Raw genomic sequence first — 15,369 nt, 5'->3', positions numbered from 1 at the left:
GTATTTACACATGCTGCCGTATTCACAATCACCTACTCTGTTTTTACCTATTTTCTAAATAACATTTTCACTGTTATTGCACAGCTGTTTTTCTGCACTGATATACTATACTCTAAATTGTCTGTCTTTTTAAATATTAATTACAAGTGCACATTATGTATTTTTTTAAAAAGTGATCCAACGCACTTGCACATTGCTTGACTTGTGAGTCTGATATGTCTACTCCTAATAAATGCACAGTTTTCCTGTTACATTCTTACACAGGGTCTGTGAGTACCGGTCTTCAAATCTGTACACAAATTCCTTATTTAAAAGATTTACGTCTGGACTTGGAGTCATTCTTTTTATTACATGTGCATTCTATAACTTAAACCATTTCAATGTTATGTCATCCCAAACAGTGTGGTGTTGCCACCACCTTGCTGCGTGAGGATGGCGAGTTCAGGGTAATGGGCGGTAAATTTATTCTGCTATAATACGACAATGTGAATGCTTTTGCATATGACTAAATATCTTTCAGTCTGCCAAAGTTGAGACCTTTTATTTGTGTTCTAACAGAGTTTGTTTTTTTTCCATCCTGGGACACCTGTCCTGGTCATATTTTACAAACCAAATATTTAATTCAAGGTAGATTGCGTTCATTCAGCTGATAGTTGGTGTAGGATATAAGGTCTCACCATCCAGACAGAATAATAAGTTTGGCTTCTGTTGAGTTCACTTGCTCCTTTTCTCCATTCAGCCAGTGTCCCTCAGAAGGAGTCAATTAAATGTGGTGGTGTCACCATGGCAATGCAGAGGAGCAACACGGGGAGGTTTTCTTCCAGGGTTGCTCTGTTTTTAGCTTCGTGCATTATCCGATCAGTTCTCTGGAGATGACTTGCCCCCATCAATAAGAACTTCCCCATAGCATTATGCTGCCACTGCTGTATTTCAATGTTGAGGGCATGTGAAATACAGTAGTGGCAAGGTCGTCAATACAAAGGAGGGCTAATCTCTTGACTGTATTGGATTAACTGATTATTGATTGAAAAACAAAAGATGTATTTTTGGGCAGAATGTATTTACAAAGTTCTTTGTCTATTTGTATATATTTTTTGCACAGCTTTGACTTAATTACTGCTCTGAATATGTTCTTTCAGCTACTGGCCTTTAAAAAAAAGAAGACTAAATACGATTAATTGATCACTAAATTAGTTGAGGATTATTTCAATAATGGTTTCGGCACGATTAATCGTTTCAGCCCTGTTACCATGGACTTGCCATTACTTGAATTTCTAAAAGTTGTACAACTACTTCCATTGCATAAAATCTCCCAAAAACACGTTGTGGGTTGCAGCTGCAGTCATACAAATGGTGCAAACGCTGCGACAGAGACTCACTGCAGGATCAGCAAAGATCTGTGAAAAGGTCTGATGGGTGAAAACTCCGGTCTGGAGAAGAAGGCCACCGTGATCCGAGCTCTGGCCGCTCAAGACCAGCAGCTTGTGTCCTGCAGAATCTGTCACCAGAGACTGGATCTGGGGCGAAGAGAAAGAAATGGAGAGAAAGCGACACGATAACCGTGTCAGGATTAATGAGATCTAGCAGAAGCATCAAGAAAATTAGGAGTGCTTGTTTTTTTTTCTAAAACTGCTTTGTCGTCAGGAAGAGTCCACCTCACCTCTGATACAACGGTGTCGACCGACGGGTTCACAAGCACCACGATCTCTAGGACATCCCTTTTATGGTGCAGAGTCCGCTCTCCTGTAAGATGAGAAGCAAAACATGGCATTATTGTTTCAGGGTGATAGACCGGAAGCAGCACAGGCCTGATGGCGAACAATCTGACTGGCAGGTTGCCAGACCTTAACCTGTGTGGTGTGCAGACTTTCTGTTGGAGCACATCCATCCACAAGTGTGAGGAAGATTTACTATACTGGCATCTCCACCTTATGTGGGGCAATCCCTATAAAGAGGCAATCAACCCACTTGTGCCTCAGTGCTAGAAAAGAAGCAGGAAAGAGGTCACTGGTTGGTTACCCCAAACCAGAAAGACATTTACACACTTTGCATCCAGTTAAACTGCATGTAATTAGAGATGCAAATCCTTCAGTGTTTAGCGATTCGAATCAGAAATGATTTCCAATTCAGAAACCAATTTTTCTGTTCAAACCGTCTTATGTGACTCACAAGAGGAAAAGACAGTGGAAACAAATAGAGCAGTTATTTAAAACAATTCCATAATGTTCCACATACTGTATCAAATTCAGTTTAAGGAAAAATAGGTTTGTGCATCAAATTCTGTGACTTAAATTACCAGCATTAAGCTAATCTAGCTGCCTGGCTTTTTCTTAACCCTCCTGCTGTCTTAGCGTGACGCTGGGGAGAACTGGGGAGAAGCACAGCAAAGCTCACGGTAGGACAGCGGGTGAAGCGGGGGGAGTGTCCAGTCAGACAGTCAGTTTCCGAAACAACACACACAAAAAAACTTCTAAAGGTGCGGTTCAGTGAACCGCACACAGGGTAAAAAGCTGGCAGGATCCAATGGAACTGTCTTTTACGACCACAGGATGGTTAAATAAAAAAGTACGAAAAGAGTTGAGATGAAGTAACCTGTATGACTCTCGTAAGCTTCAGCACAATCTAGATAATAAAGAAGGTCTAATATTAAGCAGAGCTCATTGACGACATTCAGCATTTTCCTTGAGCTGGCAGCTCTATTCTCAGCACCGATATTGAAAGCATGTTGTATATTATTTCATCAGATCAGCCATTTCCAAAGAGCTATAGCTAATGATGACAGCCTGAGAAAATAAAAAGTCAAGAGTCTTTTTTAAAAAATTAGGACTAACAGCAGTTTAGGGCTCACTGAACCTTTTCAGAAGTAATTTCATCCATTAAAGAAATGATTTCGCTCTCAATCGGTTACCGACTGTGACTGAGTGTCTCAATAAGTTGCAGATTAGGAAATGATTATAACTTTGTGTTTGTTTGTCATACAAAATCCCAATTAAGTACAGCTTAAAACCATCATGTCTGACAAAAAAAAGAAAAGATTTTTAATCTGCTAGCCTGTGAATAGCGAGGTTAATGAGAGCTGATCTAATCGCAGTGATGGTCAAAGAGTGAACAGAAGAAGCTGGACCTGCAGATACTGATACTTCAGCAGAAATGGCGCCACAGATTTCTCTGGTTTCACAGTGTGTGTGCTTTTAGAGCAGGGCTTCTCAAACAGCATTAGACTCAGCCCAGGGACTCCCTTAGGAAAAAAAACAACAAAAAAAACAAGAATGTGTCTATTCTTACTTTTTTTTTTTTACTATTCAATAATTATAAAAAATTTTTTAAATATAATGCTCCATTTTATTTTCCTGTTTTAGTATCCGGTGAGTACTTAGGTTTCCTTGAGCAGAGTCCTCCACAGCAGGGCTGCTGGACGGTTCCTTCTCTTTTTCTTGTCTGAAACTTGTCCATTTCGCACATGCTAGCTGTGCTTCTTATGCTAGCTAGAGCAGCTTGATAAATTTGACTGATAGCCAATCAGAAAGACGAGCTTGGTAAATAAATTATATTTTATAATAATAATGATTGGAAAACAGAGTATTTTATAATTAAAAGATATAATTAAAAATGTATGACAAAAAAATACTACTAGTCAGTATTTTTATTTGAGCATTTTTCTTTGTCTTCTTCTCTCCAACATTCTGAGCCGCCCCTATCGCCCCCTGCTGGCTCCCACTTTGAAAAACACTAATTTAGACGACAAAGACTAGAAACCCTGAAGAAAAAGTTAATCTCTACCCGTCCCCCAGCTATGTGAGGATCAATTCATTTTACCGAGTGACAGAATGGCCCTCTTACTCCCTGATGTGCTTTTCTCAGGTGAGCTGAGGGAGAAGAGACCGCATTAGCTCCTGCTGATGGCTGCCTGCTGGGCGGCTGCTCGCTGACTGGTACAAGAGGATACGGCAGTAACAATGGCGCTCTGTCTGAAACGCTGCTGCTTCCACCAACCATGGCCACCGGAGGGGACTGACTGCACTGACGGCTTCGGATCTCTCACATCAGGTTCATATTCACCTCCACTTGAAATGAATGCGCATTTTCTGTGCCGCTGAAAATGCTGCACAGAATTCAAAAAGATCTGGTAATGTTGAGTTCTTAGTAACCGGTCTGACAGAGGGGCAAAACAGCTGCGTTTTGAACTGGAATGATAAAAATAAATAAATAAAATATTGTTTTTTAAGTTAAGTTAAATAATAACGCTTCAATATTTTTTAAAACTTTTTTTCTTTAGGAAGTTTTTTGAAACAATTCTACTGCTGAAAATGTTTTAATCACATTAAAACATTTTCAGCAGTAGAATTGACCATCAGCAGGTGCGGACCATGTCTAAGTCTGTATTTATTTTTTATATAATCTAAAATCCAGAAATGTAACAGTTTAATTTATCTGTAGTGACTTTATTTATACATATATATAATGTATTATGTTCAGTGGGGTATATGTCGTTACTGTGCTGTAACAAGTGCCCCGCTCACATCGCGGCCAGGCCCAGAGGAAGGAGGTTGTTCGTCAGACGGAGCTGGGTGTTTGTGCTCATTTTGGCTCTTCCTCTGCTGACCCGTTTGATATAAATACCCATGTCTGAACTCCCAAAACGAGAACGCTTGGTTTAAAAAAAAAAAAAACGCTGGCTGAAGGAGGCCCGGCCGCTGCGCTGTTCCAGATAACATGCTCCAAAACGAGAGCAGCGGGGCGCATGGTTCAAGGAATTTTAAGACCTCGGGTTAAAGAAATTCATCCAGATGCTAAATCTAGAGTCACCAGAGTACTACCATGTAGGGCAGAGTTGAGATGTTCATCGGGGTTTGACTGAGACAAAAAAAAAACCGGATGATCTAGCAAATTCCTGATTAAAATGCAAAAGTTTAATAACAGGAAGGCTGCTTTTAAATGTGAAACAACGGAGGTTAACGATGCATCTGGTTTTGCTAAAGTGACACCAATGTCAGCACAAGGTCAAAACCTGTGTGCCGGCTGCTTTAATGTTAGCGTTGGAGTTGCACAATCAGGAATATTGGAAAGGTTATATGTTACAGCTAAAATAATGACTCGCTCAATTTGCTGATAAATGTGTTTTGCAGAGGTCAGGAGCAAAAGATGTATTCAAATGATCTCTGCTGCCTGGCAGTAAATGCATTTTTAGGATGCAACGACTTTCCGGTTGCAAGAGGAAGCCTGGCGGAAAGTAACACGTACTTTAAAATATATAGCAGGTGTAACTGAGATTTCACTCATCTAACAAAAATAAATGTTAACTATAAAGTTTAGTGAGAATAAAAACAGATGAGAATATACAAGATTAATCATGCAATGCCAAAATTTAAGACCTATTTTAAACTTTTAAGGCCAAGTTACTTAAAAAATAAAAAAAAATTAATACATTTTAAGGACTTGATTTTAGATACATCAATTTAAGACCTTTTAAGGAGGCACAGTCACCCTGTAAATATTACCTCTAGCAATAAAATCATTTTTTTCCAAGTATAAAATGGAAGGTAAGAAATGAATGGAAAAACTATGGCTGCTATTTTTACCCAATCGACATTCATGTTGTGAAACAGGGATCTTCACCGGGAACAAAATCAAATATCCCAAATATCTTCTGGGTGTGCTCCTGCTTTAGCGGTTTATGTTCCCCAAGGTTAAATCGCATAAAAGTGAAGTTAACTTAACCAATCTGTGAGTCAATGGAGGTGAACTGATGGCCTTTTACACCCGTCAGACCAATAGAGGTTGTCTTGGGGCTGACATGAAAAACTTATTATCCTGTTCCTAAACTCATTTGCCTAATGTGAGCTCATTCCTCTGCTAGGACGGCTGATATTGTGCGCGCATAGAGATAAAACAGGGTGAAGTGGCTCGGAAAATTAAAGGCGCTAATACAGACGTGAACGTCTCCATTTTCTTTTCGGCGGCCCGTTCCTAGAGGACGGCGAGTCGAATCTAAAAGTCCGCCTGGTTGTTTTTTTTTGTTGTGTTTTCTTAAATCTAGAAGCGCTGAATGAGTCACAATCCATGACGAGCATGAGGAGCACTCACAGAAAAGTAATTAGTGTTACATAAATGTTTTCTAGATGTTTCTCGTATACATATATCACCTTCACACGTCTCACATCCCCGGTCTGCTGCAGCTGCTCAGCTGAAACCATAAACACAACCGGAGAGCCAGTCCGCCGTGACTGGCTCCCGTGTGATTATTGTCTATTTATCTCCTGCGCGAGTAACAAAAGCGGCCAGATTCTTGGGGCTGCGGCTGATTCACGACAGCAGCAGGAAGCCTACGCTCCAGACGCTAATCCTGGTCCTGTGATTTAAAACACTAAGCTGCTAAGCCGGCTAAAGCTCTGCTATGTCAGTAACAGCTAGCTGTCGGCCTCTCCAGGAAAATAAAAGATAATAGCATACTGAGACCCTGCTGAGTCGGTGTGCTCGTCGGTAGTGTCAACAAGTTACTTAGTTCATTTGAGTAATGGTTGGTTGGGGGTGACTCCTGGAGATCACCGTCTGATTAATTAATTTCTTCAAAATGATGTAAAAATCACAAAAGTCAAACAAAAATTAAAAAGAAATGTGCAATGTTTTCACTTTTCCACTCTGGTTTACATGCGTTTCTGATTTCAGCTTATTACTCTTTCCCACCAAAGTGAGTTAGGTATGGGGTGGGTTGCCATGACCCACCTGAATGCACCAGCTTCTGGAAGCTAACCCCCTTTGCAAATAAACACCGTCTCTTTAAGAAGCTCCTGCTCTTCCTGAAACTCCTTTTTCAGGAAGTCATCAAAACACCTTTAGCAACATTTTTACCAGAGTTTCACTGAGAAGTAGCTCCTACAATGAGATCAGCAGATGCTCAGTTCCACCATTGTTTGCTAATTGCTGCTGGCTAGTCTGAAGGAGCTGAGTGGGGGGAGTTGCTGTTTATTCTGCAGCTGCAATCTATTTTTATTCGTTGCTACTGTGTTTCATCTGATGATCATTTGGTAGACTTTCTGTTGGGTTCTCTTCAAACATTAAGACTTTAATAGTTTCCTTTGCTTCTAGTTGCTATAGTGACATGTGGAGGATTTGATGGCCGTCATGATAAATTGCTCTACTTGCATGTGGATGTATATAGTTGGGTTTTAACAATATACTCGGCAGCCATAATGATAGTTTTTTTTTTGTAACTTACCAGAATGGGAAGACGCACACAAAAGTCACAATTAATACAAGACACGCCAGAAATCTATTCAACTTCTGACTAAATCCTTTAAAAAAAAGATTTAAATTTTAAAACAATGAGCAGATTTGGACAACTGTTCCTTTACCTTCAATCACGAAGCCGGGCTCTGCCAAAGCCCTGCGTCGTTATCTCTATGTAAGCCACTGCCTCATAAATCAGGACAGGAGTCTCAGCCTGAACACTGTCAAGCACTTTGCTAACTTTTACTGTCATTGGTGGAGAAATTTCCACCTGGTTGAACAAAAGACTCATTATCATTCCCAGAACAGAAAGAAAAGAGGCGAGGAAAAGACAAGAGAGCAAGACCCGCCGTCGAATGATTGGTTTGCTATTTCAGGAAGTTCATCTTTATAGGAAGATGGGGGGGGAAATCAGCAGTTTTCCTGTTTCAGAATGACTGAACATCCCCACGTTTCTCTGAGTCCTAATCGCGTTTAAGAGCTAAATGTTTGTCCCTCACTGTCTTGCTGCTGACGCCAAACATCCACACACAGCCACAGCTTCACGCTCACGTCTTTATATTCATCAAAGCTCAGCCATTCTCCAAATCACTGATGTTATTACACCAGAATGATGTCATTGTTTTTGCAGTAATTCTTTATTATTTTTTTTTAAGTTCTTCAGAATAAAGGAAGGTAAAGCTTACGCTTGCCTTTCAAAATAAATCTTAAATAGGCGTTTACATATAAAAGCCTTAAAATATTGTAGTTTAGATTATTCACATGCAAATTTAAAGTAAAAGTCTTGCCTGTTGAACTAAAGCGCAATTAATAAAACTAAACCAGTGACAGAAAATTATGTTGGCCCTTAAAAATAAAGCCTACAAATACTAAGATTTAAAATCTGCCTTAATATATGATAAATAAAAATGCAATAATAAAAAAAAAATATTATTCCATTTCTAGTTTCTGCATTAATAATCAGCAAAGATTAGATTTTTGTAAATGTTTTACATTTTTGTATATGTAATGTAAATACATGTAGGCTATATGCATTTACTTGTATTTAAATACATATACATACACATATATATATATATATATATATATATATATATATATATATATATATATATATATATATATATATATATATATATATGTATGTATAAACATTCATATATACATATATGTATGTTTTGTGTTCATATTTTAAAAAAAAACAAGCTAAAATAGTTATGAAAGATGGTTGTCAGCCTTTCAGGTTAAATTTTATGAGTTAGTCATCAAAATAAAAGCCTATTTATTTTAAAATTCATTATATTACTGCAATTTTATCTTTGTTATGTGGACCGGCACCAAGTGTGATGCATGCTTTTCAAAATAAAAGTATCATTTTATGGTTTGTTCCATATTCCTGATGGGCTAAACACGTAAAGCGATGCCAGGCCCGACAACTCATGTTTTATTTATTATATACCCACCAAGTTAAAGAAACCATGACTTCATGAATTCCTCTGGTTGAATTTTAAGCTTTGAAGAAACAGTAAATATTTTGAGCCACAGCAAGAGAAAACACACAGACTGACCACCGTGAAAGAGAGGAGAAGCATGGAGGTGCAGAAAGGGAGCTGGCAAGAAGAGGAGAGGTGGGTAGAATGGGAATATTGGCAAAGTGTCATGGTCTCTTAGACTCTGGGCCGCCGCATGCCAAGAATGACGTCACCACCAGTTCCTCACAATATCTGTCCTCACACAGTCTGAAGGCCCAAAGAACGACTACGGAGGCAGAAATGACACAACTTAACTTCTACTGTCAAACAAAACCAGAATGCATCAAATCTGATTTACCTCTTGGAGTCCAGCCTGTCCAACATGGACGCCTTGATGGTACATCTGTAAAAGGTGCAGCATCTTTTCAGGATCATTTTGTTTCACCAGGGATAAGAGTGTCAGTTTTTGCTTTTAGCTCTCATTACTCCAAAATTAATAATGCGTGAAAATCAAGGTTACTATTAATTTCCTACCTAATCAAGGCTACACATCAAAAATATTCTACTTTGGAGGGTTTTTAAAATAAATTACATATTGTCAGTTTTTCGCCTTGTTTTTTTTAAAATGTTTGTTTGTTTGTTTTTTGACGAAAATGGTGTAAGAACATAAATATTTAGAAAATATGCAAAGCTTAAAATTTCTGGATAGGTCTGAAGCTGATGAATAGATTTAATGTGAAAACACTGAAAAAAAAAAGTTAATATTAAATATTTATAACAGTCTGAAAAGATGCACCATTTTGGAACATGAAGGTGTTAAGTGTTTACAGTCCGTTTTAAGAATCCCCAAAGGAGTAAACGTAAAAGAAAAAAATATTTATTATCAAGGCCTCATGAAGTTTACATTTCTAACATTTCTCTTAACGAGGCAGCATTGTATATTGTTATTGTCTCATCTGGAGCAACTGGAGCGTTGCCTTGATTCTTTCATGCATGTTTGAGAAATCCTTTAATCTCCATGGCGACCATTCAGCTGTGCAAAACGCCTGGTTGGACCTAGCCCCGCCTTCGAGGACAAATCATGGAGAAACTTCAGCTCCTTCTTGGAGTTGAAGTCTCCAAGCTTCTGCCTCACAGAGCATCCCTCCTGCTTTCGGCTCCTTCAGACTAGCCAGAAGCAATTAGCAAACACCTGGTGCAACTGAGCACCTGCTGGGCTCATTATAGGAGCTCCTTCTCAGTGAAGCGCTGGTAAGAACGTTATTAAAGGTCAACAATAGGTGGAGGTGAAGGTGGAGTATCACAAAAAAAATAACTTTCTTAAGGTGACAGAGCCCCAATTTCAAGGCGCTGAATTACAATGTCAAACTTCTTTTAAGTAATATTTGATATATACAGCATTTTTACAAGAGCTGAAGTTAATATAGTTATTTGATTGTACTTTAAAATAGGACTATCTGCCTGAAAAACATGTAATCCTGCCCCTTTAATATTCTTTTCAGGGGAGCAAATTGCAAACAGCATTTTTTTCCCATATTTGGACCGTCTGCTGCAAAGTTGTTTTAGCCACGATGCAATACACAAGCAGGCACGCCGGTGAAAAGGACAGTTCTCATTTTCATGAGGCAGAATTGTTGTAAACTGGCTGTCAAAAACACGTCGACCAACAGAAGGACCTCATTCATCACCGCGACAGACACAAGACAGGGTCTAAAGGCCGAACGCATCCAGGCGAAGGAGAGGACGGGTCTGAACAATACCTGTCTGACCCCGCAACACACACACACACACACACACACGCAAGGACAGCATATTCTATCCTTCAGTTTTGAGAGACCTAAAAACAGTGGAGGGATGCTTTAAGAGAGAGAGAATAAGTGGAAATGTTGAGAAGCTGCCCTCTAAAATTCGTAGGCTTATAAACCGGCAGGATGTTTTTTTTCTCCTTCAGTTCTAGTCAGCTGCGGCTCCTGTGAGAGACGTATTGGCCTTCGGTGATTTATTTCCAGCTTTAGGTGCCGTTCGGGGTGCAACTTTATGTTCCTGGCTTGGTTTGCTTGGTAATAACTTATTCTAAAAGCAGGCAGAGGGGCTGATCAACTCTGACACAAAGCAGAGCCGTAGCTCACACTCTGACCGGCCGAACATGCTGCAACGAAGCCCGCTGGAGCCAAAGGCCAAATGCTTCTAGATACACAAATGTGTCATAAATAATAAAAAGAACAGGTTTCAAGCAGAGGGCTGCTCAGTGGTGCAGTTGGTAGAGCTGTTGCCTTGCAGCAAGAAGGTCCTGGGTTCGATTCCCGGCCGGGGTCTTTCTGCATGGAGTTTGCATGTTCTCCCTGTGCATGGTGGGTTCTCTCTGGGTTCTCCGGCTTCCTCCCACAGTCCAAAAACATGACTGTCAGGTTAATTGGTTTCTCTAAATGTGAATGGTTGTGTGTCCTGTCTGTTTTCTGTGTTGCCCTGCGACAGACTGGCGACCTGTCCAGGGTGAAACCCGCCTCTCGCCCGGAACGTTAGCTGGGGATGGGAACCAGCAACCCTCCTGACCCCGTTAGGAAAAAAAGGGTGATTAGAAAATGGATGGATGGAAGTTTCAAGCAGACTTTTGCATTGTTTTTAATTGCAATTAAGCAATTCTAAAATGCATTTTTATTTCTCGAAGGACCCTTTGGAGATATGAAGGCACTACTTTGCATAGAGAGTAACTTATCTTCTACTGTAAAAACAGAATGGAAGAGAATCTTATTGATAGAAAAATACTTTTCTAATGGAAATATGTTGAATGATTGTGTAGTAGCTAACTGGGAACAGAAAAGAAGATGGAGTCAGCGCTGTTATTTTTTCTTTTAGACAGAATATGTGGGTGTCACACTGGAAGCTTGTCTCCAAGGGAAAGAGTAACCTGAGACGTACGGACAGCCATTTCTGTAGTTTGTCAGCTCAGAAAACGCTTTCTTTTCCAGTAGTTCAGACTTTTTAAAACATTCTCTGTCAATGCCAAACATCTGCTGATGTAGGGTTATTATGTTATTGAAGTTAATCTGTAACTTCTTTAACTTTCTTTCTCCTTCAAACGACAACATGTGTATCCAAAGGACTAAAACAGAACATCCAAAACGGAAATGATAGCCTAATTACAGCTGAAAAATCCCACGTGGAATTCCTCAAGGGCGTGTTCTCAGTCCATTTCTAGTTCTAATCGCTGTGCTTCCCCTAGCTCAATTTACAGAGAATGACATCTCTTACTGTATAACCAGATGGACTAAACTTCATATCTCCATCACGTGTTGACAGTGCTGAAGAGTAGATTTCTGCAGTACTGCATATTTTGGAATCGAAGCGGGACCCAATAAATACAGGATCTGTATTGCCTTTACCGAAACTGATACGTCTTGGTATGTCATCAAACTTTTGACCATTAGAAATTTTGTGTGTCTCTTTTTTGTCTCCTTTGAATTACTTTGCTTAAACCTACAAAGTCTCTCTGTCTGCGGATTTACATTAGTTTCTCAGTTTACCCCTGAAAATCAGCCATGCAAACAAAGGCATTCAGTTTAAACGAGAATTTTGATTATAAATCACTTCCAGCTTTCCAGACCAGCTGCACTGCTTACGGTGCACAACAAGCAGCGCAGGCCGCACTACGGCCGTTTACTGATTACCAATGTCACCGACGCTTATGGCCGCATGGATTTTCTTAAAGCAGCGTGAATGTGAACGGTGAATGTGAAGTGAAAAAAAAACAACAACAACAAAAAAACTAAATAAATTGGTTCGGATCGGCCCATCCCTTTGAGGACTGGGTGTGTCAGGGACACTGGATACACCGACATCCCTGTCAGCATACGGCTGGGGGCTTTGGGAATAACTCCTGATGAAGAGATCAATATTAGTTGCCGCTCTGCACCATCTGAAGGGAGCAGCGGCAGACATCGAGGCATCGCCTCCCCCCTCGCCTCGGCTCAATATGGCCGCACTCAGCACAAACTGGCTGTGCGACTGCTCTCTCTGTGGGCTCAGTGTTTTCCTCTTTTGCCTGTCAGACGGGCTTTCTGCACATTTCTCTCCGAATCAGATTTATAGTTTGTCATTTATTCTTGTCACTGTTTTGTGTGTAAAAATGACTTGGATGACCTTTGAGAGAAGGGGTAGACTTTTTCTTCAAACTACTCATTGTGCCATGCGATTTGTTAGTTTCAAGCCAGTAAATGAAAAGAATAAACAAAAGTTTTACTTGGGTTTTGCATTTCCCAGTGTCTCAAATTTTGGGGGGACTACGTGGAAACGTTTCGCTGTCCTCGCCCCCCACAACGTGCCAGCTGTGCACCTTGCAGCTTTGGGGAAAACAAATAGCTTCCCCAACCGTCTCCGAATGTGGACTCACAGAAGGCGCAGAGGGCACACCTGGGCATTTCGCTAAAATGAAACCGTCTCTCCACTGTCGGGAAGACGGAGAGGGAACATCTGCGGAGACGGAGGGCTCGTCATGCAGAACGGAGCGGAGATAGAAACCGCACAGGCTGCAACAGAGCTGCTTCACCACCTCACGGCTGGGTCTTTCCCTCTGAAAAACACAGAGTGATCTCAGATTTAGAGCAGGTGGGGTGAGGAATAGTTAACGAAGCAGCCCTGCTCCACACAAATTCAAACACTGTGGATTTTACTTTATTTATTTTTTCTTCATATGCGTATGTTTTCTCCCTCTCTGTGTCTGGAGAAAGGCAGCAGAACAAACAGGGAGGCGCAGAAACACTGCAAAGACAGCTCACTGCTGCATTCTCCGAGCCAGAACCGCCCCTCTCCTCTCTCCATTGTTGTCGACCAATCCCAGGACTGTTGGCTCCGGCAGCCGCTCTCTCTGTGCCCTTCCTGCGTACCGCTGGGCTTTCAGACAAACAACAAAGATACTAGTAGACGTAGTTTTGATGTTAAGGCAGAAATACTCAGCTGTAATGGTCTGTTTCTTGCTTTGGCAAAGTTGAGATTCTCGTTGATTTAACTATGACAGCTTTTACGTTATCTTGGAACAGCAAAGCGTTGTTTATGGTAACTAATTTGTATGTTAGTATAATTTCACACCTTCGTAGTTCGGTAGACTGAGGACCAAAGTTGCGACATTAGTTATGTTTCCAGCTGCTGCGGTTCTCTGTCAAATAGTTTCCCCAAAAGGTGCACTGTCACCTTTTGACAAACCTGTTCCCCTCCTCGCCTGTGGTGGCACTGCACCAAGAACCTCTGAAGGAATCCACACATTAACATCTGAAGAAGACATGAGTGCAAATTCCTCCTTCACAAAATGTAAACAAAAATGTTCTCCCACTAACGTTCGCCTCGAACCTTTGCTTTGGTTGTATTCACCCAGAATGCTTCCTACTTTTGGAGCAGTCTCTGGTCTGCTTGGCGTTCACATATGCATTCAAACTGCATCAGATTTCACTTCAACCAAATCCATACCTTGGTTTGTGTTCGGTGAGATAAAAAAAAAAAAATAATTATTTAGTTATTAAACCTTTGAGTGATAAATGCATGCTTCCATTAGCCCTGGACGTGCTGACGGCTGACCTGAATATTGGGTCTGGTCCTATCTGGTACTATACTTTAGGTTTAAAGGGAAGGAATCACTGTAGCAATGTCAGCAGCTCAGAACACAGAAATACTCCACCAGAGCCCACAGTCCAAATAAAGGGGAAATGGCTGAGATTAGTGTTTTTCCCCACAGGCTGCATCAGAAGCAGTCTAGCTTCACAGCACAAAGAAAATATATAAGGGATTTGTAGATACAATGCTACTCAAAGAACATAATCAACCAAACAGGGTCTGTTTTTTATGTCCATCTTAAATATTAAGACAACTGTTCAAATAGTTGTAGTATTTTTTTTTCCCTGCGTGGATCAGTTTACTCTCTCTGTGACTAATTTCGATCAAAGCACAACAATGACTGTGAGAGGCAGACAAAGAGTTGCCAGTCATGATAGTAACACTGCTCACACACGACTTTACCTTTTAGCTAAGAGATTTCGCAACAACACAAATATCTTTCTCACGTCATTTAACACCTTGGACGCTAACGTATAGATGATTTAGGAGTAGACTGACATGCTACCCCAAGGAAAAATGAATTGAAATGATGGCATTCTAAAAACAACATAAAATGTCTAAAAATGTGAAAACACCTACATAAAGACATCTACTTATTTTTAAATTGGGTCAAACAGACGTTAGCATTGATTGAACCGGCTAGCCAAGCCTAATTTTTTGTATCTGTATGATTGTACTCTACAGTTTTAGCTTAAGCTAAACCCCATCCATCCCCCAAAAAATCACATTTTTTACATTCTTTCCTGGGCTAAGTATATACAAAAACCAGTTTGAAAGATTCGTTCCAAAATATTTTCCTCGAACTTTTGCAAGTTAAACGCTTTTGAAGCGTCGCAGCTAGACATGGCTAAATCATTAAGCTAATGTGCTAAGACTTGCTGCGTACGCCAGCCCTCTCTGCAACTTTAAAACTACAAACTACGTTGTACATGGAGAGTACATCCAGAGAGAGGAGTCTTCCAACCATTTTTAGTAGCAAATGTTACACCAAAAGCTTTATTCAGAGATATTTCTACAAACAGAAAAAGCTGAAGGATGCAAAAAAAAACAACCAACCTGCTGGAGA

General features: G+C 40.3%; 1 protein-coding gene across 4 annotated transcripts in view; it reads right to left on the bottom strand.

Annotated features, from left to right (window-relative positions):
* The window catches only part of map1ab (microtubule-associated protein 1Ab), a 65,465-nt gene that overhangs the window by 18,555 nt on the left and 31,541 nt on the right, over nucleotides 1-15,369 (bottom strand). For 3 of the 4 annotated variants that reach the window (XM_044125496.1, XM_044125498.1, XM_044125499.1), the window contains 2 exons: nucleotides 1,661-1,743; nucleotides 1,380-1,517 (listed from right to left, as the gene is read on the bottom strand). In XM_044125496.1, the coding sequence (XP_043981431.1) occupies nucleotides 1,380-1,517; nucleotides 1,661-1,743 (221 nt within the window). Of the gene's footprint in view, nucleotides 1-1,379; nucleotides 1,518-1,660; nucleotides 1,744-13,109; nucleotides 13,270-15,369 lie in introns of all 4 variants that reach the window. The other variant, XM_044125497.1, reaches the window with a different exon arrangement.

Source organism: Gambusia affinis, linkage group LG08, assembly GCF_019740435.1.
Source record: "Gambusia affinis linkage group LG08, SWU_Gaff_1.0, whole genome shotgun sequence".
NCBI classification, from domain to species: Eukaryota; Metazoa; Chordata; class Actinopteri; order Cyprinodontiformes; family Poeciliidae; genus Gambusia; species Gambusia affinis.
Note: the sequence above shows the minus strand (reverse complement) of the source record. Positions and strands in the feature narration are given on the sequence as shown.